Source organism: Colius striatus, chromosome 1 (assembly GCF_028858725.1).
Source record: "Colius striatus isolate bColStr4 chromosome 1, bColStr4.1.hap1, whole genome shotgun sequence".
NCBI lineage: Eukaryota > Metazoa > Chordata > Aves > Coliiformes > Coliidae > Colius > Colius striatus.
This window is the reverse complement of record NC_084759.1, coordinates 6,691,585-6,716,351: the sequence shown is the minus strand read 5'-3', so window position 1 is coordinate 6,716,351 and position 24,767 is coordinate 6,691,585. Positions and strand designations below refer to the sequence as shown.

General features: G+C 37.1%; 1 protein-coding gene across 7 annotated transcripts in view; it reads right to left on the bottom strand.

Moving 5' to 3' along the window:
- DLG2 (discs large MAGUK scaffold protein 2) overlaps nt 1-24,767 on the bottom strand; it is a 1,019,609-nt gene that overhangs the window by 248,383 nt on the left and 746,459 nt on the right. For 5 of the 7 annotated variants that reach the window (XM_061990809.1, XM_061990848.1, XM_061990864.1 and 2 more), the window contains one exon: nt 11,932-12,087. The exons of the other annotated variants lie outside the window; for them this stretch is intronic. In XM_061990809.1, coding sequence (XP_061846793.1) covers nt 11,932-12,087 — 156 coding nt within the window. The remainder of the gene's footprint in view (nt 1-11,931; nt 12,088-24,767) is intronic. 7 annotated transcript variants of the gene reach the window in all.

Here is a 24,767-nt window from a genome sequence, read left to right as displayed (position 1 = left end):
CTCAAGATTCTAGACCAGCACTTGTGATTTCAACGACACTCGAATTCATTGCCCACTTTATGATGTCTTCATAAAAGAAGACTTTTTACACACTTTCACTGAAGTAGTGTAATATATAAAATGGTTGTAAAGGCTTGATATGAAAAAGGAAAAACCTTTGCATACACTGCTGACTCTGAAACGTCTAAAACAAATTCTCTTCTGCATGGTGCAATGACAGTATTACATGAGTTTGTATCTTAACCAAACTTGTACAACTTCTGCATCCAACCAAGCCTGTATAGCCACACTCTTGCCCCAGATACTACATAAGTCCTCCCACCCGCAGCTCTTAGTCAACTGTTCTCTGAATAGGTTAAGAGTTCTGATTACAGCTTATGCAATCTTCATTGGATAAGCAGCTGAACTGTTTACACATACTGCTGATTATGCCCAAGTCAACTATTAATCAATGTGGGCATTTATTGGAAGCAGGTTAGACTGCTTTATCAGCTAACCTGTCTAGAACCAGCTCAGGAGTATCTGGATAGTCTTGGATTGGGCAGCACAGATGCACCCTACTACCAGTGAGTAGTAGCAAGAGGCATTTGGTTTTGGTACTGTGTACTTCCTACAGGTAGGTTTCAGTGTATTTCAGTGTCTATGCTGACTTGTTTTCTCTTTATGCAGTGTAATACATTATGATGGTTTCAGGCTACTTTTTAGGAAAGCCAGTCTTAAGGACACAGAGTTTAGATGTTAGAAATTGGTATAATCAAATCAAAAGCATTTTGTGATGTACAAGACCATATACAGAAGTGTACTCCCACACTGTTATATTCTGTATTTCTTTCTTGGCAAAGCAACAAAAAACCCCCTTTTCCCAGTAACATCATCACGATGCATCTGCTTATAAGGGCTACAGGTTATGATGCCAGTTTGTTCTACTATTGCAAATTGGCACTGAATATCCCTGAATACACACATATATTTAATCAATAGCAGGTGAGGTTTTTGTGCTTTTCAATGTTTCCTATGAGAAACTCAGGTTTGGGATTTTGTATTTGCATTTCTTCTTAGTTGTGAGTGAGTAATAAATAAGAATCTCTCTTTCTGCCCTCTCTTTCAGCCAGATACTGCATCTCAAATTAATGTAGTATAAATGCTCTGACAGAACAGCTTTAATTTGTTGTGCTGGTTTTTGTAAATCACATTTTGGGAAATCTCTGGATGTAAGTATTGATATGCTATAGTGATAAGTGAGAGATCTGCAGCTGAACACTACAACACATCTGAGCAGCTCCTAGTCATGAACTAATATCCTTAAACATTTCTATCTTCCTGTAAAGGAAGACTTTGTTATTTTTGACATATACACACATTTTAAAAACATTGGACTAACACATGAAAAAATTACAGTGCTTATTGAAATTCACCAAAGAAACTATAGAGTTAGAAAAGAAACTGACTGCAGACAGGCACAAGCCTAGTCCACAAGGACAACACAAATTATCCTTCCAGCTGTTGAAGTGTATTCTGAAGTGGAACCTATAGGAACAATTTTAAACATTTGAAGTCATATTTAGATCTCACTGTAGGTGATATCATCAGAAATTCAATCCAGAAGCAAAAAACCCAAACTAATACCAAAACCTCTCTAAGGTCTATTACTCCCCAGGGAAGTGAAAAAATACAGAAACAGGTCTACTGGAGTGAAATTGCTTTAAGAATTAAAAGGCGGTGAGTAAAGAGCTCTAGCAAGTGTTTACTCAGACTACTTTCTGTTTGAAAGTTGAAGTGATGAAAAATTCAGCATTGAAACTGAGATATATCCAAACTGGGGTCCAGAGCAAAAGTGTCATGGTTTGTAAAACTACCATATGCCAATCTGTGGAATTTAAACAGAGATTCTTGCCTATATATATTTCTGGACTATATTCTTTAGTAGCTCATGTTTCACTTTCAAATGGATTTAGGTACTCCCAAATCTGTATTTTATTGGAAATCAGTTGGACTTTGATTTATGAGATGATCTGAAAGCAATTCTTGCATTTTACAACAACCAATTTTCTCACTAGGATAGTGAATCACTTAGTAATTTTTAAAAATGTTATTCAGTATCTTCTAGGTCTCTTAAATGTTACAAACCCTTATATCTACAGTTATGTAAACATTAATTTAAACCAATAAAAACCCATCAGTCTTCACACCAAAACGAAAGCTTAACCAAAAATAAGGATGTTATTTTTTCAAAGCTCAGGTGGTATTTAAAAATATCTCACTATCTGTAAGACATGTACATAAATGTACTATGCAGGTAAAGGGTACTTTAATATAGTTTAGTTTCACATATTTTTGTTTTCATCTGCTATTTCCCCCATTTTCATAAACTTCTTTGTAGTATTTGTTCCCAGATTGAATCAGGGAACAGTGTACAACAACCACCAAAGTTGTGCTGAGATTTTCAGTTCAACTCAAATTCAGTTAAGCATCTTGAAGTTTTGAGGCTCATGGTTATCGTTGCTTGTAGATGGTTCCAAATATTAGTCAATATTTTCAAAGAGTTTCCCTGAAATAGGGAATGTAATGAGTACTGAGACCTACTCTCCTACTGAGACAGGCTGAGAGATTTGGGGTTGTTCAGCCTGGAGAAGCCTCCAGGGAGACATTACAGAAGCCTTCCAGTATCTAAAAGGTGCAACTTGAAAGCTGAGGAAGGACTTTGTACAAGGGCTTGTTGTGATAGGACAAGAAGCAATGGCCTTGAACTGAAAGAGAGGAGATTTACATATTAGGAACAAGTTCTTCACCACAAGAGTGGTGAGGCACTGACACAGCTTGCCCAGAGAGATTGCAGATGTCCCATCCCTTGGAAGTATTTAAGGCCAGGTTGGATAGGGCTTTGAGCAGCCTGGTCTAGTGTGTTCCTTGCCATGACAGGGGGTTGGACCTAGATGATCACCCAGGTCCCTTCCAACCCAAACCATTCTAAGACTCTATGATTCTATGATATTTCTACAGTAACATGAGAAATATATAACCATTTTGTTACACTTTTGCTTATGATGATTATATGTCCTTTTAAAAATAAAGAAATGGCAGAAGAATCTGATCCCACTCAGCCTTTGGCTACTGAAATAAATTTTCCTTTTACCATAGGAAATAATTATTATCCTCGAATCAATTTTCCCTTTACCATGGGAAATAATTATTTTCCTCATTGGTTCCATAAAGGTACAGGTGCATTCTGATGGTGGGAAAAAAAATGAAAAGGAAAAGAAAAATACAAAGAAACTTTTAGAGTAGATTCAGGACACAGATGCCATCACGTTAGAATGGGATACTTGATAAATCTTAGTATTTCTATATTTCTAACTATTCCATTAATTAGTATTTTACACTTTTGGGATAGAAGAAATAAAGTGCCGTGAAATTGGCAACAAGAGTTTAGTTTTGCAACACCTTCCACAAGTGTCTTCAAACAGGCTTGCAGTACCATTGGCCAAGCACAGACTCAGCAGAATGCTACCTCCTGATTTCTGTATGACAAGCGTATTCTTAGACATAGCGTGCTCAGAGTCAGACTTTACCTGACTTTGCAAAACTAACAGAAATGGACATATTTACAAATATCTACATACAAGCTTATGTCAACAATAATGAATGGTGATAATTAAATACAAAGTAAGCTGGGAGACTGAGTCAGCAGTACATTACTCCAATGGGATAGCTGTAGTGTGAAACAAGACTAGCAAAGGGCCAAGGGAAGGTTCATTATTACTGTTATAATTCTCTTGCATATCCATGACAAATTACACTGCTATAATTAGAGGTCCCTTGTGCTTTCCATTATGCCTCTTACCACTCCACTTGCTACTAATGATCACTTTTCTTATGCAGTGCAGAAAGTCAAGTATATTTGCACCTGTTGGAAATATCTTTAAACTCTAAGGGCTGCTGGTGGTGTCTGTGGATGAATGTCAGGTAAAACTGAAGGAAACTCTTAATTTGCCAAGGTCATACAAGCTGTCAGTAGTACAGGCAAACTTCTCAGTTCCCAGCTCTTTGCTCTAGCCAGTAACCTTCTTGCTCTTTTGTGTGCAGCTACAACCCTGGAAATTATTCTTTCCTCAACAGGTATGGTATAGGTCTAACAGGGTAGCTTTATTTACCCCATCTTCACAGTTATATTTCATTCCTAAGCTCATACAACTCTCTCTTGGGGTAAAAAGAGCAATTTGTTCTCCAGGTTAAATCTATTCTTGGTTACTCTGATGAGCCGAGTCTAGAAATTACTGTGACAGATGGAGTGATGATTTTTATGATGCGGAAACTTGTCTACAGGAATGAGACTGAAATCTTAAAACTCATTTCTCAGAACAGCCTTTAGATAGTTGTCAGGTAATAATTGTCATTAACTTTAATCACTTTCCAGATATGGAACCAATATTAAAAAATATTTGGTTTAAATTTCTCCCACCACTCAAGCTTTGGACATTGTGTCTGGAGTTTTATTACTCTCTCATTTTGGAAGAACTGTTTCAAGGAGATTTTCAGAGACCAGAACAAGACGTTTTAAAGGCTGCTTATGCACGGTGAAAATAATCAATAATGTGTCTCAGAAATGACTGTTTCAAACAACAAAGTGATTGTGTGGATTCAGTTATTAACTGACTAGATTTTCATGAGACAATCTGAAGCATCACTCCTGTCTCGTAAGTACTGTAGAAGCATTAGATGGCAAATAGTGTCCTCTGAAGAAGGCATCAGGTAAAACCAATTTTGAGGGTCGTGGTTCACCTTTCCCTCAGCATACTGCATGGTAGATTGCCAAATCCTCAGGCAGGAACCAGTTAAAAGTGGTCTGGTATCTTTCTAGTCTACTGCTTCCAGTTTCCACCTAAAAAGACCTAAGAACTGGCATTTCATACTTCAGGAGCAGTTCCTATGACTTACTTAGAGACTAAATTTCAGAGCTTGTATAGGTGTGGAAAGGAAGGAGACATCTTTCCTTTGTTTCCAAATGTTTCTCTGTAGTTCTGTTTGTAATCCTAACAGCAGGAAGCTTTTAATACTAGTGATTTGCAGATGCCTTCTTACTGAGAACTGTTTTTTTTTTTTCTGCTCTAAAGACACAGTAAGGAAAAGACACTGCTACTTAACTAAACTGAGTAAATATTTCTGCCCATTTTATGAGCTAAGAATATACAGTTTAATTTCCGTGGGTGCAGAACATGAACAAAAGAGAATCTGTAGCACAAGAAAGAATAGTATCACTGAAAATCAAACCACACATTCAAAAAATGTGAAACATCTCCCAAATGATGAAACTAACCAAACACATTCATTTCTAGCTTTTCATTTTTTTCTATTCTGTTTAATTATATTAGTTATTATTAGTTATTTTACTGATATATAAATAAAAGCAAATAGAATTAAGTGATTTTCTCAACCAAACACAAATAGCACACCTGGAAATAAATCCCAGCAGCATCAACCTGAAACATGTCATCTTAACCTGAAAGGCTTCTGCAACTTTACCTAATTAAACACTTGAATTGTAGGGACTTTATGCCTTTATAGGTTAAGATTCTCCTGCAATAACCTCTCTGAGTTTTTAAAAGGTGCGTCTTCCTAATAATTTTAATGAATGGTATCCAAAATAGAAGACTCTCTATTAAAAAAAAAAAAAAAAGGAAGGGTATAAGAGAGTCTATAGGAATGTTTTGTGCTTATTAGGGTCAGAGATTCATCCATGCAAAATAACATGAAAGCAGAGGCTGAAAGGCAGCATCATTTTTCTTTCATTAACTGTAACAGCTAAATGATTGGATCATTTACCTGAAGTGAATACTGAGTCAGGATTAAAAATGTTAAATTAAATGTTAAATATTTTACTGTTCAGGTGAGGGAGCCCTGGCTCAGGCTGCCCAGGGAGAGTGTGGAGGCTCCTTCTCTGGAGGTTTTCAAAACCTGCCTGGACACGTTCCTGAGTGACCTTTATCTAGATGGACCTGCTCTAGCAGGGATGTTGCAACCCCTACCATTCTGTGATTCTGTGTGGAATGTTCCAGTTAAGGCTTTTTAATTTGTTGACTGAAAGTTATAAGGAAAATCTACAATTAATTAGTATAATTTCTAAAAGATCGAAAAGAATTTAAAGGCCTCAGGAGTCTGATTCACAGGCAGGGACAATCTACATTGAGATGTTTCATTCCAGTTGTAGAAAGTTAATCAACATAGTTCATGCGGATTTTGTTGCTCCTTTTAATACATAACTATAAAATATTGCAGTTCTGGAGCTGCTTTCAGAGGCAGCACAAGGCTGTCAGACATAATGGATATGTACTTGTTTCTGTCAGGGCTGCATCTGACTGCCTCTTGTCTGACTGCATCTGACTGCAGTGTGTGTTCCTGTCTATGAGACAAGGACACTGAGCTTATTTTTTAGAAAGGTCTAGGTGCCAGAGTTAAAGAAGTACATGAATTGTTAAAGACATTTAGGGAGTGAAGGCCTGTGGTGTACTTAGATACCTAATTCTCACCAAAATCAGCAACAAGATGCTTGAAGTCCCATCAATACAAATACCAGTACCTTATCCAGTCTCTTAAATTGATTAGGGGTTGCTATATGTCTTAATTTGAGTACCAATATGTCTTAAAGTCACTTCTCAAAAAAAAACCCAAAAAACCACAGTGTTCATTTTTTTTAAGTGTCACATTATGAGTTTAGGGAGTTACTTCATCAAGAGTCATTTTAATGAGGTATCTTCTACTTTCATGTGAGTCTCAAATTAATTTGTTTTCATTGACACTGAATAATTTGATCCTCAGTTTTGACTATTTTGCTGTACGAAAATCTACAGAAAGAATTCTGTACTTACTCCCTTCCACTATGTGCAAGCAGTGTTATTCAGTAGTGCTATCTCACCATATATGAGTTTTCTGTCTATAGTTGGATTCTTTAAAACACTGATTACTCTAGAAGTTGATTCCCAGACGTTAAAATAGGAAAAAGTACAAATCTGTTCCAATTCTGATTTTAAATATTTATTGAGACTCTTTTGGCCTACAAGTGACTAATTTCCAGTTTTGTCATTATTATTTCAAATGTTCAGAAAGAAACTAAGTAGATGAATACAACTGAACAGTAGAAGTTCATTTTAAATTCAAGAAAGGTGGTTGCATTTATGTGGGGAAAGTTGAAAACTCAATTTCATAACATCATTGCTTTTACTGCTTATAAACTGCAGGTTGCTAGGCATTAAAAAATCCTCAAAATATGGCTAGATGTGTTTTGGGGGATATAATTCTCATATTAAACACATGGGATTGAAAAGGGGACGATGCGTACTCCTGTACAATGTGAATTTCAATTAAGATGACAAGAGCCTCCCTGGAAGGCAGCCACACAGAAGTGCAGTTATATGCATCATTTTGACAATAAGCTTGCTCCCACAAGGTTACTGTGAAGAAAAAGACTGCACAGATATTAACAAACGTGAAAGGACACTGTACCAATGAGTACCAGAGGGGCTCACACCTTAACTTCCTGCTAGGATCAGTGACAATCAGCACCTTTGGAGCTGCCCCTTCATGGCCTATGGAGGGGTCCAGCACCTTTGCAGCTACCCCTTCATGGCCTATGGAGGGGTCCTAGGGACATCTAAAATTAAGTAAGCTGACCACAAACAGTAGTGCTTAGTGTTGTAGACATACACTGGTCTGACTGCAGAGACTAGTGGAGTGTAGTGACCTTTGTGTGCTTAGATGGAGGCTGCAGGAATTCAGATACAGATTGGAAGGAGCATTGCCTATCAATCATTAAGATTCTGGCCATTATAGCCTTCTTACCCACAAGTCCTGCATACATTTCAGCACACTTGTATTTGTATATGTCATGGTTTGACATGACAGCCATTTCTGGTAAGGGGGAAGGGGCTGAAAAGATGGCTCCTGTAAGTAGCTGGCAACTAGAGTGCCAAAAAGATCTAGTGAAAACAGGGAAGTTAGTTCTGGGCAAAACTGAAGCATTTTCTAAGCGTGTCTATGTAGTGGTGAATGTAATGAAGTTCTCAGTGCAATAGTTTGTGTTACCTAATATAGCAACAAAGTGCTGCATTTGTGGAAGAAGTATTAAATCTATGAGCTGTGATTTTGCTGCCAATGTTCTTTTAAATGCATACATAATAATCAATGACAAAGGACAGAACATGAATGCTTTGCGTTCATTCCCACCTGCTCTCAAAGAAAAAATATTACTCCAAAATTCTCTCTCTACTTCTGCCTTCAACAGATTTTGATCTGTTGCACATTGATATAGCCCTGTTGATGTCATAGAATCATAGAAAGGTAGGATCAGAAGGGACTTTTAGAGATCATCTAGTCCAATCACCCTGCAAAAGCAGATCAAGCTAGATCAGGTTGCATAGGAACATGTCCAGGTGGGTCTTGAAGACCTCCAAGGAAGGAGACTCCACAACCCCTCTGGGCAGCCTGTGCCAGGGCTCCCTCACTCTTGCAGTAAAATAGTTTTTTTCTTATGTTTAAATGGAACCTTTTGTGTTCCAGCTTCATCCCATTACCCCTTGTCCTGTTACTAGATACAATAGAAAAAAGTGATGTCCCAAAGTCCTGACACCCACCCTTTAGATATTTGTACATATTAATAAGATCCCCGCTCAGTCTCCTCTTTTCTAGACTGAACAGCCCCAGTTCTTGCAGCCTTTCCTCGTATGAAAGATGCTCCAGTCCCCTGATCATCTTGGTGGTCCTGTGCTGGACTCTCTCCAGAAGTTCTCTGTCCCTCTTGAGCTGAGGAGCCCAGGACTGGACACAGGACTCCAGATGAGGCTTCAACTCACATGAACTGATAATTCAATCAAAACCCCAAATTACATTAATCCTAAAATGGGAGTAAATTGTTCTAGACCTCCAAATCTCCCAGGAGCTAAGACAGGCCACCATAAAAGCAAGGATTGTAAACTTGAATTTATTACAGACAAATAAGGTTTTGGCCTATGAATTCTCTTTGCCTATTAAGTTAATGAGCCTTGACAAAACAATCATCTGAGGAGCAGCTGACAAATTAGCTGGAGCAGCAATGAAAGGCATTGGCTGGCTCACAAGCATTTCAATTGGGAGAACATGGCACCATGTTTCTCTTCCTCTGGAAATGTTATATGTTAAACCAAATTTCTTGCGGTAGCAGATTCTTGATATTGGAGCATTGATATATGACAATGACTGGAGTTACAAAAACAAGTAAATTATCCCTATCCCTTCTGCTCCAAACATGTGGCAGACAAATTCTGACAAAAAACTCATTCTAGTAAGCCTGTAGGAAGACATCGAGATATGTTCTTATGGAAGAGTATAACAGGGAGGAATAGGGCTCTGAGGAACTCAGGTGAGTAAAGGGAGACCTTTCAAAATACCTGGTCAATATTTGGATAATTTTTTCACAGTATAACTTCCAATAGAGGTGATGGTATCACATCTGTGGATTTAACAAGGTCTTTTTATGGATTAATTATTCCAATATATTCAACACAACACTGCCCTGAGACATATCACCTTTGTGAAATTTAGGGCTGTGTACAATGAACATGTCTGCAAGAACAGCCACTTGGATTGGGGTTAAAATGGGATGGATACTTTTCTAAAATCTATTCCTCAGCTGTGAATACTGATCCTGTCTGGAAAACAGATCATGGTTTATGTTGTAAAGCTGTTGCTCTCTTTACCAAAGGCGTTTGGTGAAATATTATTTCAAATGTCTTCCTCCACTGTCAGCTACTCAGAGTCCTGTACAAAATATGACAGCATTTGAGAACATCAAAACCTGTCATATTTTCTATCTGAATGTTATTTCACAGTGGGAAGGAAGTACAAATTATAGCAATCAGTTTCCTCTGCCACAGCATGTAGCTGAGCACAGTACAGAGCATTAACCATGAGCTGTATCTTTTTTTATGTTCTTTTTGCATTTTTGGACCACTGAAAGGACTAAACTGACTAAATACACAGGGGCTAGAGCTTAATTTTATATCAAACTAGAATGAAGACAAATGAAACCATATTCTTGGAGAAAACTGTTAACTGACACTCCATAGAATAAAAGTCAGCTTTTAAAGTCCTGATGTCAGGTTATCAAACATCTGATGATCAAATTCTCAATCAGTCACACAATAAAGCAAAAGGATGTAGGGAATTAAACTTTTAGGTGGCACAATGGTCTGGTACTATGAGCTCTCCATGGCTCCACTGCTTATTGCAGCCGGTCTGCAGAAAGAAGCCTTCACAGGTTCACCCTGCTCCCTAGCCTATCTCCACAGTCCTGACAATCATGTCCATCAAGAATGACCATTTAGCAATGAATTGCATCTCTCCAGGTTAGCCACAATCTTATTCTCAGTGCTTCTAATGCCCAACTCCAGGGACTCAAAGTCCCCTAGAATATGCTTCTTCAGCTTTCCAGTTGGTCCCTTCCTTTATAAATGGACCATTTTAAAAGTCTTTTTATACTAATCTCCTCTGTTGCCTGGCTCTAACACATAGAAGCTCTGTGATGCTTACAGATAAATCACTCCTATATACACTGTACCTGAAGACCTGAAGTAAGTTTGCTACTTTTTGACTAATTCTTTCCTTTAAGATATTATTGGAAGAGAAATTAAAATATTGTGGATAGATCTGTAGTGCCAGACACCCTTCTGGTATTATTTACACCTTTATAAAACATTGCCCTTATCAACGTTTTACACAAAGGTGGACTGGCCTGAACAGACTGACTAATCAATTAGACCTGTGATTAAGCATTTTTTTTTTACAAATTTTAGAAGTAACACAGTTTTCATTCTACTAAACTTGACAGATTCTGCATGGTCGTGCCACATCTGTAACACATTCAGTATTTGTCTTATTACTTTTTTAATTTAGCTGTCTATTTCATAGCACTGCAGTGCCTTTCACAGCTGTGTTTCTGATCCCTGGGGTTTCCTTCCTGTTATTGTATCTTACATTAATTTACCATTTTACTTTCCACTTACATACTTCTGCTCTTCTCACATTAACTCTTTTCTTTGAAAAGCGTTTACTGTAGAAAATGTCTATGATCAAAGCTCCACATATAATTATCTTCCTTCTACTCTGGAATATGAAAGACAATACTGCTTTTTCCTGACAAAGGAAGCACTCAGCACCTTTCTGTAAACTTGTGCCTAACTCTTCTCCCAAGTCCTGCTTGCAAATAATTTACTACTATCCTAGTAGATTACAGAAGAATAGCTCAGTTATACTAGCATGCAGTTTTGGATGGTATGTTTCTCTTCATTAGATATTTCTCAGGAGGCAATTACTGACAATATTTTATAGAAATGTCTTCCATTATTTTAGTTATGGAAATGTTCATCATTTTAGGTTTTACAGTCTTCTCAAGCACAGCTAGCCTGGGGCATGCCAAATTTATGTATTCTCAATCATGACTTGGTGAGGGAGGTGGTTATTTTTTGCTCAGTTTCTTCTGAATAGCTTAGACAGATATCCTATCAACCCAAAGATGCTCACTGAACAAAGTATGCATAACACAGAAATAAAATGACTGAATAAAACCAAATTACTCCAGCTTTCAGTGAAGCTTTAGTCACTTTCTGTACTTACAGAGAAACAAATACTGAATTCAGTTGTAAAATGTGATACACATTATGTAACCTATTTTTGAGCACCATTCCAATGGATCAAAACATTGCCTGTGTTCATCACTGGATTTTGGATGACCAAAATTATATACTGAGGTAGCATATATCTCCCAGTGGTGGAGATGTGAAAGCATGGTTAAAAATAAGCACAAGCTGTAGAAAAAGATCTATGGTGAAGATGCAAACTATGAGATAAATCCAGTGATGTTCATGCATTCTAATGAAGGAGGTGAGGAAGAAGCGCATGCAGTACCTGGTGATCTCAGAGTCAGGGAGCAGGCCTACGTGGTAGTGGGGATAGGGAGCTGTAAGAAGGAAGCTTTTGTCACACTCGACAGGGGAATAGTGCCTAGGAGAAGGTGGCTTATCACACAGTTTGTTCACAGTGCTGTAAACAGGTTCAGGAGGCCTGGTGATACAGAGACAAGAGTAAAAGATCAGGTGCATATTAGCGGCTGATAATATAGAGAAAACACAGCAATCATTTTAAAAGCATGCATAGCAAATCTGTCAAGACCTTTTCAGTAGGGCTTTTCTGACAAGTAAAGTGTGCTGTTAAAGGAAGCATTAGAATTTGATAACCCAGTGTTACGGCATACAAGCAACTGCATATAAAGATACACACGACATAAGTGGGCCATAAAACTGGCTTCTGGGGAAGAAGTGTGGCACTGAAAAGGAATATCTTATCTCTGAAGTTCAGTGATGAATTCTCCCACATACTCTGCTTTTTTTTTTTTAATCTAACAATATTACTTCTGCGCAGCTTTCTGATCTGAATTTTGAGCACTGCATAGAGAAAATATGATGTCTATTACCTGAAAACAGCCAATTTTTACCCTTTCATTTAAGATGAAGTACATACTACTTGTTAATACAACTGCTGCCCTGATGACCCGGGGCTTTGGAAGTAGAGCTGGGGTCAAAGTGAGCCATATCCTATAATAACACTGATGGTAACAAACTGTGAGCAATTCATCTTATTGACAGGCAATTCATTTCATTTCAAGAGTTCTTTGCTCTCTTTTCAGATTCAGCATTCAAAATCTGATTATGCAGACCACATCTCAAACAGTTAACCTCTTTATCAAGGCTACTGCAATCGCACCTGCCCTACTGCTCCAAATTCTAGACAACAGTCTGAGAAGCTAGATGCAAAGAACAAGATTCTAAACCTGTCACTGACAGGTCACCTGGGACTTCTCTCCTGCTATCTAGAGGCCAATTGCTTGGGAGAGGCAATACTTACCACAAACCTCCCAGGGAGCCGCCTGGGGAGAGGGAAGGAGGGGATGCAGCCTTTAGTACCAACCAGCCGCGGATCCACAGGAGACAATCAGCAAACAGCTTTCATAAAAACGTACCACAGTACATTTCCCGTCATGCAACTTCTCCAACTACTGCATTGACCCCAGCAGATACCACTGGGGCTACTGGCAGAGTGAAACTTGACTCATAATTTCCTCAAGTTTCTGTTCTAAAGAGGGCCAAGACACAATTGCTTTCATATCCTTGCTTCTCCCAGAACACCCAGGGTATGCCACTGTCTTTAATCATAGCCACACAGTATTAGCTTGATGAAAGCATTATTTCAGAAGCTTGAAAATATCAAGAGGCCAAACAGTTAATGAACTTTTTTTGTTCATCTGGCAGCACTGTGCCTTGTATGGGTGTGGGGTTTGCTGTGACTTTCACAGGTACCAGGATTTATTACAGTCGTAGATGCACTGGCAGATATACAGAACATATTTTCCCTTGTTAGCTCCCGGATTTGTCTTTTGGGGGAAAAGGAGTAGCTGCTTTGTTTTAAAATTGGTCCCTCTCAATGTTAATGACATTATTCATAGCAATCTGACACATGATTTGAAAAGTCTTCGTGCCTGACTTTCCCAGGGAAAACTTCACAGTTAAACAATGGCATTTAAGATTAACAAATATCAAAATACCAAAGCTGTCACTCATTTGTCTGTAAAATATTCTCTTAAACACTTAAAAAAATCCCTTTAAAAATGTTAAAGGTAGCAATTCTTTTTTTTATCAGTCTATTTCACACCTGTTTAAGAGGATTAGATTTAATAATTTAGTTACTAAATAAACTGCTGCTTCAATATGAAAAAAAAGTGCAGAGAAACAATCGCATACTTCTATTATTTTACTTTAGACCAATAGTGACTTTTATTCCCTCAGAAAACACTCTTGCTTTCAGGCAATATATTAAAGAACAAGTACAAATATGAAGTATAAATGATACCTACTATCAAAATTGAAGAAATATTTCCCCAGTGCAGGAAGATGAATAAAAACTGTAGGTTTCTCCATGGCTTAAAGCATTAACCAGTCCATAAACAACTTGCTAGCTTCCTATATTCAAGTTACTTGTCTTTTCTGAGTGGTAGATGACATGAGAGTGTCACTATCCCTTGGATTTATTGTGAATGCTCAAACTGCACTGAGTCATCACTGGGTGACCACTCAGGCTTGTGCTGAGACACAAATCATATCACAGAGATAGAGAGATATGAGGGATTGCTCTGTTAATTGACAGTTGCAAACTGCCTCCGAAAGCAAAATGAAGGTACACATTCAACCTCTACCTAGATATTGAGACTAAATTAGTCCTTCAAATGTAAACAAACAGCCCTAACAAAAAGGCTTGTGAAGCCAGCTAGCTTAAAAATATTTAGAATTTTTTACTCCTTTTGGATTTGCTGCATGGTGAGATAACAGAAAATTGGAACTAGTCACTGTGCTGATAAAGTCCTCTGTTCATTGGTATTATCTAAGTGATGCTGTGACCTGGCTAACAACATACGCTCTGTAACAGAACTAAAGAGAGAAGTCTTGAGGCTAAGAAAAATAATTCAAACTCTTCATACTTTTGAAACTTGGACTTTTTGCTAAGAATAATATTCAGACTATCAGCTAATTCTGGTTAGGAGTGCACATCTTGTAAGGGCTGTGAACTGGTCTGAGATTATAATAGACGGTAAATAGGTATTTACCATCAAATGCCATTCTTCAGCTTCAGATACTTTCATACTGCTCAGGTGCATGTGTCAATACCACTGATTCCATAGCTGAGCCATGGCTGTGCATTTTAGTGGCAAGCAAGAACTTGAAAAATAAGCAGTATGTAACATTGACAATCCAGCCCAGATCAGTATAAGCTTATTTTTTCTCTCCGTTTGATTTAATAAATCAAAATGAAACCACGTAAAATTAATTGAAAGTTGGGGCAAAAAATGGAGAGGAGGAAAATGATTAAAACATACTCGGCAGATCATAGTCCTAGTCATACAAACTGTGCTCCATCCTTAAACTGTGCTTCATGCTCAACTGTGCTACAGTAATCCTTAAAATTAATATAAGATCCTTGCTGCAATAAACTGCCTTCAAATAGTCTCCCAACTCTTCATCTTCTCTATTACAAACCAGTACTTATCTACAACAGTGCTTACCTACTTTGGAAGACAGCAATCATAACTTTAAAAAAAAAAGGTAATTATGAAGACCATCTGGCTTTGTTAAATAATTCTTCTAATGCAGTATTTTCTTTTCTCATTTGTATTCCTTCTCTTAGGAAGAGAAGAAAGAACTCTGATCCAATGGGGTCAGCCCATCTGGTAAATCCTGTCTCCCATGTCTTCTCCAGTGCTATGACAGAGACAGGCTATCTTCTCTCAAAGCACGGGATAAGGAGAATGCTATTTACAAGTACTGTGTCATTCTGAAAAAAACAGTCAAGGTCACCTCAACTTTTCTTGCAAAATAAGAGCTAGGCTGAACATAAACATTAAGGCCTTATTGTATGATGCATTAATTCTACAAATGAATTTAAAAACATGTCACAGATCATTTAGCATGCTGTAACAGAAGTGTAAAAGCCTTTATATAAAGACTGATTCATTGTAGGTTATTTGCAATTGCATCACTTTCAGATATTGCAGGTAGAGCTTCAGAGGTTTTGTTGTATTTAGTATAATTACCAAATAATTTTTTTGCAATTTTTAATGTGAGAAAGAACAAAGAACTACATTATGGAATTTGTTTTATCCCTTAACTTCTTTTTTTTTTCTTTTAATACTTACACAAAAATCCCCTTACTATGCCAAATGGATGAATATTACTGTATACTTCTTGGAAAACTGCAATATCTCTTTTAATGAGTTATTATCTAACATTGAGCTACTCTGCAAAATAACTAACTGCTGCTAGAACTTCTTATATAGCAGATCTGTAGTCTGTCTGTTTATTTAGTGACAAACATACCTTATAATTCTCTAACTTTATCAGTGAGCAAAAACCCAAGCTCTGTGATGAGGGCAGCATCTGGTAGGCCTAGATGGACAGTAACAGTTAGGCTAGCATGAGACTCAGGCATACAGTACTAGAGGAAAGGCAACAGAAAATATAAATAGCAGCACAGCTTGGCTTGAGCAAGTAGATAATTCAATCATAAGAAAGAGAATCAAGTTACTCTACACCACAATGTAAGTTTGAAGTGGTAGCATGAACAGCATAAATTTTTCTAGCCAAAAAAAAAGCAAGGCTGGAAATGTTAATCAATATAGACCTAACTGCAATGAGGCACAACTTCCACAGAAAGTTATAACTAACTGGTGCAAAAGCTAACAGTAACAATGGGTGGTAGAAAATTGATCTGACACTGGTTTTATTTATTTATTTAATAACAGATTGTGTAAAGAAAGTAAATCTTCCCTAGTTGTTTGTAGTCCTTATTATTCCTCGTTTGGATCATCATTGTACTATTGTTTCAGGCTGGCTTTATTGCACAACAGTACTTATAAGCAAAATGGCATTATTAAGACTGTTCTCTTCTCAGCAGGGCTTTCAATTTAATTTTAACTTTTTTTATTGCAGAATCCTGTTTGGTAGAGTTCAGTTGCCAACACATAGCACATTAAATGTTAACAGTTTCAGTTTTTGGATTTTACAGCCTTTTACGATATGGAAAGAAACCAGCTAAGCTCTTACAGCATATTGTGCATGCAGAGCTATAGCCAGGAACTGCTAGATTCAGTCTGAGAGAAAATAAATCTCACAATGTTACAAGTTTAAGTTTCCAACTTATTTTTTTTTTGAGCAGCAGTTCTTAATAGTACCCAAGTTCAGTAAAGACAACAAATAGATTACTATTGCCAATGCAGTGTTTCTGGGATATATGCAAAGCACTGTCTTTAAAAGTATAGCATTACTACAACTATAGTCAATGGTCACTTAATACAAATAAACTCTTCCACCTCTAATAACCATTTTAATATATGTCTTTTGACTGAAGGCCATGAGATTCTTGTTCATATAACCTTCCAAAAGAACCACATACATTATTGTTTCATAGGTTTATTTAGAAGTGAAACTTGATTTTATTTCCTCGCCATTCAGATAAGATCCAATCACTCATATGACATCTTTACTTCAACTACATGAAAGACAGAGAAGGGGTGTGAAGAGCTCAAGAAGATATCAGAAATATATTACCTTAGTTCTTTCTGGAAATCCCTCTGTAATCAATGATTTCTAAGCTTTTTTGTCATTAACAGCTGTTTTCATGAGTCCTTAAGTTTTCCATAAATGCAAAGTCATAGAATTGTAGAATTGTAGAATGGTAGGGATTGGAAAGGACCTTTAGAGATCATCTAGTCCAACCCCTCTGAAGAAGCAGGTCCACCTAGATCAGGTTGCATAGGAATGCATTCAGGTGGGTCTTGAAGACCTCCAAGGAAAGAGACTCCACACCCTTCCTGGGCAGCCTGTGCCAGGGCTCTCTCACCTGAACAGTAAAATAGCTTTTTCTTATATTTAAATGGACCTTTTTGTGTTCCAGCTTCATCCCATTACTCCCTGTCCTGTTTCTAGATACCATCCAAAAAAGTGATGCCCCAACTTGCTGACACCCACTATTTAATCCAAATGCAAAATCATAGAATCATGCAATCACAGAATGGTAGGGTTGGAAGAGACCTTTAGAGATCATCTGGTACATCCCCCTGTCAAAATAGATCCACCTAGATCAGGTATATAATAAGTTCTTAAGATTGTGGCAAGTTTTTTAGCACAGTAACAATTAGGAAGGATTGCCTTGCTCCTCTTAACAACGCTATTTAAACATTTAAGTTGGGTTTTCAAATGAGATGGCCTACAAGCAAGTGTCAGGATAATTTAGAGCTTTTAATATTCTACATCCAATTCTACATTTATTATTCTTAGCCATTAGGAATTAGGAAATGAAATGACTGCTTAATTTGATTTTCTGTTTCAGTAATGGAAAAAAAGGCTGTTTTACATAGGAATGCTGAGACTACCAGACCAAAGGCCCTTGCAGTGACTTTTTAGGAAACAGGGCCAGTAAAGAATGGCCCTTTCCTGGTCAGCTGCGGAAAATCAGAAAGTTAATGACCACATAGACCAGAAACTAAATCCAAGCAAATTGTGGTTAGTAGGCCTATCCACCATGCAGTTGTGCACTCATTCATTTAAACATTCTTAGGCTTCAAAACATTCTGTGGCAATGAGTCCCACAAACTAATTGTGACACACACAAACACTTGTTCTTTGTGTACTGTAAGCCTGTTACTTGGTTGCACATTGATAATGTATGAAAACTTTTCAAAACCTTCTATTATCTGTATTTTAGACCTGGCAAAACTCCGTGTATCCAAGTTGTAAGGAAGTGCTAATAGTAGTTGCGTGTTGTTTTTTCTATGCCACAGGTACTTTTGCAGATCTGTGTTCTATCTCTCCCTGACATCTTTTTTTCTATACTGGAATTGTTATCTAGATTCACCTGGAAATCATGCTATACCTCTGATCATCTGTGTCACCCTCCTGGGGCTTTTTCCAGTTCCCTCCAAGTTGTTTACAAGTCTCAGATGCATCACAGATTCATACATAATAAAGCAGTATATTTTGCACTCTTCCTATCAGATCCCATTTCCATTTTTAATCACCTTTTTGTTTGATTGATTAATTTGAATACTGAGCTTACAATGTCACAGAATTAACCACAGTCACCCCAAGGTGTCTTAACTGGTACTAGCTGCTTTAATGCTGTGCGTGTCCATTATACATGTAGTATGTACTTAGCATTATCTTTTTCCTCTGTGCACTATTGAATATTACTTACCATTTTTATGTTTACTATCACTGCTAATCCTACTAGGTCACTTAAAAATCTCCATACCAGCTCTAAAGCAGATTCTGAAATTTGAAATTTTTTTGGTGTTAAATAATAAGCAGCTTCCACTCACTGTATTAGAAATAGTCAAATCCTATTACTTGGGGATCTCTGACAGGCCTGTTGAAATATGTGTGGATTACTCAGGACATAACAGATTATTTGGTGACTTGAGTGTAATTAATTTTTTACTTTAATATAATTTCTTCTCCCAAGTTAAGCCTTATCATTTCAAGCACATTTGGGGTAGCAAAATGTAATCTTATGACAGGCAGCCACACATGCATTTGTAAAATTTAACAGTGAGTTCAAGATAAAAATTTGTGTATTAAACACATTAAACAAAAAAGAATTGTGTTGCAATTTAGCCATGTCACGCTTCATTTAAGGGGACGAATAATAATATAAAGGTAAGAAATACAGCTGTGACCTTTTTTCTAAAAAGCTGCTGACAGGTGTTCTGCAAGTAGACAATTTTAGATGATGGCATAACTAAGTACTGTAGCAATGTATTCTCCAAGGGTCCAATTCGATGTGACACTAACAAGCTTATTTTTTTCTTTTATTACCTGAACATTTAATGTGTAACTCAAAGAATATTCTTTGAATTTTACTCTTTTAAAAAATTCCTTAGATTCATTGAAGACTGACCCAGGAAAGAAATACTATTATGGAATACCATATTGAATTCAATACAATCATCATAGCAGGAACACCAACATAAGACCTAGAGCATGAGAACTCTACCCTGTGTCAAGCTGACAGTAATCAGTTGCAGCAGCAGTGTGTCAGCCTCCGGATGGACAGGCACTGTAGATAAGCTCTCATGACAGACTGCCTGGTGGGATCACACATGCATCATGCAAATCCCAGGAACCTTTGGTTCCTCTCCATTTTGTTAAAGACAGCCTTAGCCTGATCCTGCCATCATCTTATCAGCAACTTTTCTTACTTGCTCTCTATCCCTGCTCCTTCCCCCAGTCTTCTTGCTCAACTATTAATAACTCAAAACCTCACTTTTCGCTGTCTGAGGAAGCTGCTGTTTCAGCAGCCCTGAAATTCATTGCTGCTCTTCACCAGGCCATTTTTCTCCACTCTTTCTTTGTGTCTCTTCACCCATTTCTCACTTATATTCTTGATTGTCCTAAATTCACCTTCCAAATCCAAGTTTTCTTACCCAGTAAATATCAGTCCTGTGATTTCCATTCTCACATAACCACTGACAAGTTCTCCGTCATTTTCACATCCATCTCACCATAATTTCTTGCCAAACATACACTCTCCTTATTCCTTCAGTCTCTTCAATGTCAAAATCTGACAGGACTGGACATTCAGAACACAGAACAGAATCACTCCTGCTTATGTTTCTATGTGAGAAACATTTGGAAAAATTAAGTAGAGAGAAAAACTAGCTTTGGCCATATAATGCTATGCTCAATCACACTGGCCTTTTTAAATAATCTAGTCAGTACTCCCAAACTGTGAGAAGCTTTGATATATCATAGTGTGAAAATGGAAACTTAAAGAATCTTACTACATAAAAAAAACCCCTAAGTATGTTTGGAGGATAAATGAACTTCAGGTTTTCCAAAGACTTATATTTATTGGCATTTAGATAGATCATCACAAATGCAGTAGAAATATTATGTGGATTCAGTTTAATCAGCTCTCATACTTCAATACCCTGAAGCAAAGTATAGGATATTGCAGTATTTAAAGTATCATCACAATTTTTAATCTAAAACAGAGAATGAACTCAGTCCCGTAATTCTCTTTCCATCCCTTAAATGATCCAGCTGCTATGGTAAAAACTAAATGCAATTTAATTTGGTGATAATAGTGGTTACTTACAATGACTTTAAAAGCAATAGATAAAATTTACACTAAATTTTGAATCAAAACAAGCATGAAACCTTTGCTATGCCTAGATAAATCCAGCCCGAGGCAAAAACTGAGCACGAAAACATTAAATTGAACAATTCATCTGCTAACGTTACAAATGATTTAATAAGAAGAATAAATAAAGGGCATTATCAGTCTCCCCATATAAATACACATAGTTAATTCTCTTTAGGGCATAGGTGACATGCTGAGTTCATGTTAGGCATGGTGATATGAATGTTAGAGCTCACAAATACCTGTTATATTTATATCGCTGCATCAGTGTGCTTCTACATATCTTTTTCCCATCTCTCATATAGTAACACTGGGTCAAAAATAGGGCGTAAAATTCACCACTTCAAAGTTCTGTCTACAGTACTCAAATATTTTGACTTGGAAACATGAGTTTCAATTCTGTTTCCAGAAAAAAAAAAGTCCCTCAAACAAGCCAGGAAATGCAGATAACTTCTTTCAGCAAAAATACACTTTTAAAACATGCAGAATATTTTGTCAAAGGGTAATCTAAATCAACTCGTGAAAGATCTCAAAGGAACACCTGTCAGATGTCATTACTAAACACTGCAGTTCTATTTGCTTATTGTTGTGCTTCATAAAACCCCTGTCAGAAAGTTGTTATTGATAGTTTTATAGCACACAAACCATAATAGTAGTTGTAATGGCTTAAAAGTGATAAGTCAAATCTGTGTATCAATACAAATTTAAAGGTGTTTCCATAAAACATCCTCAATTAAACTAGCAAATTTATATAAGTAAACAAGAAACAGTTAAGGAAGGCTGCTTTCAGTATAGGGAAAAAAGAATCCCCTGAGACTTCAACTTAATGGTTCTCTCTTTTCTCCCTTCCAATCACCAACACCTCCTCCTCATCCAAAAAAATTTAATCTGCAAAGATGCATGTAAAAAAAATCAAACATGCTTTTCACAGTAAAACAGATAACTCAGCTTTTTCATCCATGAATCTTTAATATCTACCCAGAGTTAAATGTTAAAGTGAATTTTTTATCAGCTGAAGCACAGAAGTTTGATGTCACTATTTTCTGAAGTTTAAAAGGAAGTAAAAACTCAAGATGGTAGTTCTTTATTTTTATGGATTTTTTACTGATATTGTTCACTGAAGACAGAAGGAATGAACATCTAAAAGCCACAGGATTTTTAAGATGTAATTTCAGTATTTCTAGAAATTGAAAGGCAGACATCTGCTAAAAAGTAAATTATAAGTAATAAAACAAAATTATAACCCCCAAATTATATTAAAACATTTAAAATATTACAAAACAACAAAATACTTTTTTTCTTCCTATTATCATTGAAAATTTGGTTGGAATGCATCTCTGTTGGAATGAATCTCTAGCACTATTTCACTCAATATCAAATTGAGTAAAATTTGAGTGTCTTATCAAATTGAAATCAGAATATAATGCTTGTGGCCATTGATCCTTCTCTACTGAAAAGAGTTTGATATGCTGCTGACTGCTTATAGGGTGCTCTTAGATTACCCCTTACTCTGTTCTTCACAATACTGAGCAAGACCCGTTTCCCTTGACATCCCTCTAACCTCCATGTGATTAAAGACTATGAGAATCTGTTGGAACCTCAGCTGTTCTCTCACAACTCTCTCTAAGTTCTCTCTTTAAGTCAAAGAAGGGGAACTGGTCACAGTCTTCTGTATTCTGATTACCTGACTGGTAATGAGCGTGTCATCCTGAGTCCATGTTCAGCCTGGCATCCTCCAATTCAATAAAGTTGCAATTCAGATTTTTGTTTTACAGCCTGTACAGGTGTGTGGAGTTGCTCCCCTGAGGTGCAGACTTAATGAACCTTATGAGGTTTCTCCTGGAGAAGTCCTGGAGTATATCAAGATCCTTTTGGAATTTAGCTCTGCCATTTGTCATGCTAACCACTCCCTCTTAACTCAGTAACCTCTGCAGATTTGCTGAGGGTGCACTCTGTCTCACGATCTAGGTTGTTGATGAAGATATTCACTAATGTCAAAGGTATCCTAAGCTACCCTGCTCATCACTGGCCACCTGACAGATGTCAAGTGATGATCATTACCCTTTGAACCTACTGATTCAGTCAGTTACAAACCTAGTGTCTTCTTTTAGTCCACTCTCTCTCAGAGTGCTGTGAGGGACTCTGTCAAAAGCCTTCCCAAAGTCTGCCATTGTATGCATATGAGCATAGCCATGCTAGAGGAAGGCTAAAGAGCAAGATGACAGCATACAACCCAGGAGATACTCAAAAGGCTATCCAGAATGTTTTCAAACTTTTATAGATCATATCTTCTTTCCAGCTAAAGATTAGGTGTACGTGTTTATCCAACACTTACTCATGTTTGGATGAGAGGATGCTGGAGTTCTTCCCTGTGAGGGTGGTGAGGCACTGGCACAAGTTGCCGAGAGAGGCTGTGGGTGCCCCATCCCTGGAAGTGTTCAAGGCCAGGCTGGATGGGGCTTTGAGCAATCTGGTCTAGTGGAAGGTGTCCCTGACCATATCGGGGGGTTGGACCTGGATGATCTTTCAGGTCCCTCTTTTTGTCCCCCAAACCATTCAATAGCTCCATGATCTTGCATTTTAGGTGATCATAAAGCTCTTTACTAAGCCAAGAGTGCCTTCTGCTGAATCCCCCTCCTTCCTGTTCAACAGGGTGGTTCATTCCTGAGTTCTCAAAAAGTTTTCTTTAGAAATCATACATCTTTCATAGACCCTATGGCAGCATCCCAAGATATTTTGCTTAGCAATTCTCCAAAAAGGCTGAACTCTGCTCTGCTGAAGTCTACAGTCATGACTTGCTGACTGTCTTTCCAGACTTCCTTTGAACTGAACGGAACTGAACTGGTTCATGAACTGAACCAACTCATGGTCCCTCTGACTCCTGCTGTTACTTTTCACCAGCTTTGCCACCAGTTCTTTCCTTTTCATAAGCAGCAGGTCAAGCAGAGAATTATTCTTGTTTCTCTCCTCTAGCAGCATTAGGAAATTGTCAGCAATACATCAAGAACTCGCCTGCACTGCACTTCTACCTTTCTAGAAACTAAAATAAGGATTTGCAGTTTGATGACTGTATTGACACAGTTACTTGGCGTAAAGCTTTTATCTAGCTTTGATCCCATAATCTGCTAATCTAAAGCAGTGTTATTTTATTTAAATTTTAAAAGGTGGCAATCTTTATAAAAAAATACAGGAAGACAAAGCTTCCATCCTGAGTGAATTTAAAATGAATCCAACAGAATAAAAAGTAAATTATACCCATCACTGACAGCATTTTGAACCAATAATATACACAAACTCAGTAATTAGAAAACAATATCCAGCTTCCTTAAAACTCATGGCTGAAAATTACTTGATACTTTTTTTTATTTGTTACTTGTGCTTAGATTAAGTCATTTTTTCCCCATGGTTTTATTAAGTAAAAGCTAAACATGATTTTTTTTTTCCCGAGATTCAGATTAAATATCAAACCAAAAATTAAAACTTTTTATCAACAGAAATACTTATTTTTTGTTAGGTAAAACACAAGTATTTAAATAAAAGACCCCTTAGAACTGGAACAAAAAAAGAAAAACAAAAAGGAAAAGCAAGAGTAAGTGGACAAATTGAATTGCGCATTCAGTCATTTAAGTTGCATTTAAGCTTTACTGATATATTCATTATAGCAAGTAAGTTAAAAGAAAACTTGTCCTCAGGCTCACTCAAACCAGGTATACAAAGAATTACAAATTGCAAACCACACTTAGAGTGGAGAGATTACTCTTTCAGAAATTTCTAGGTGTCAGAAATGAAAACCTGCCAGAAGTATTGCCATATTATGACTGCACGGGTAATAAATTTCCTTATGTGATCACCACGTAAATTAGCCTTGAAAATCTATTATAGAAAGAACCAGGTAGTTTTAATGGATAGCACTGCAGCAGTTGGCAATCATCTTAATTAGAAAAATTTATGTGAGAAAATCTAATTTTAAATACTGCAATCAAGGGATCTATAAGTTT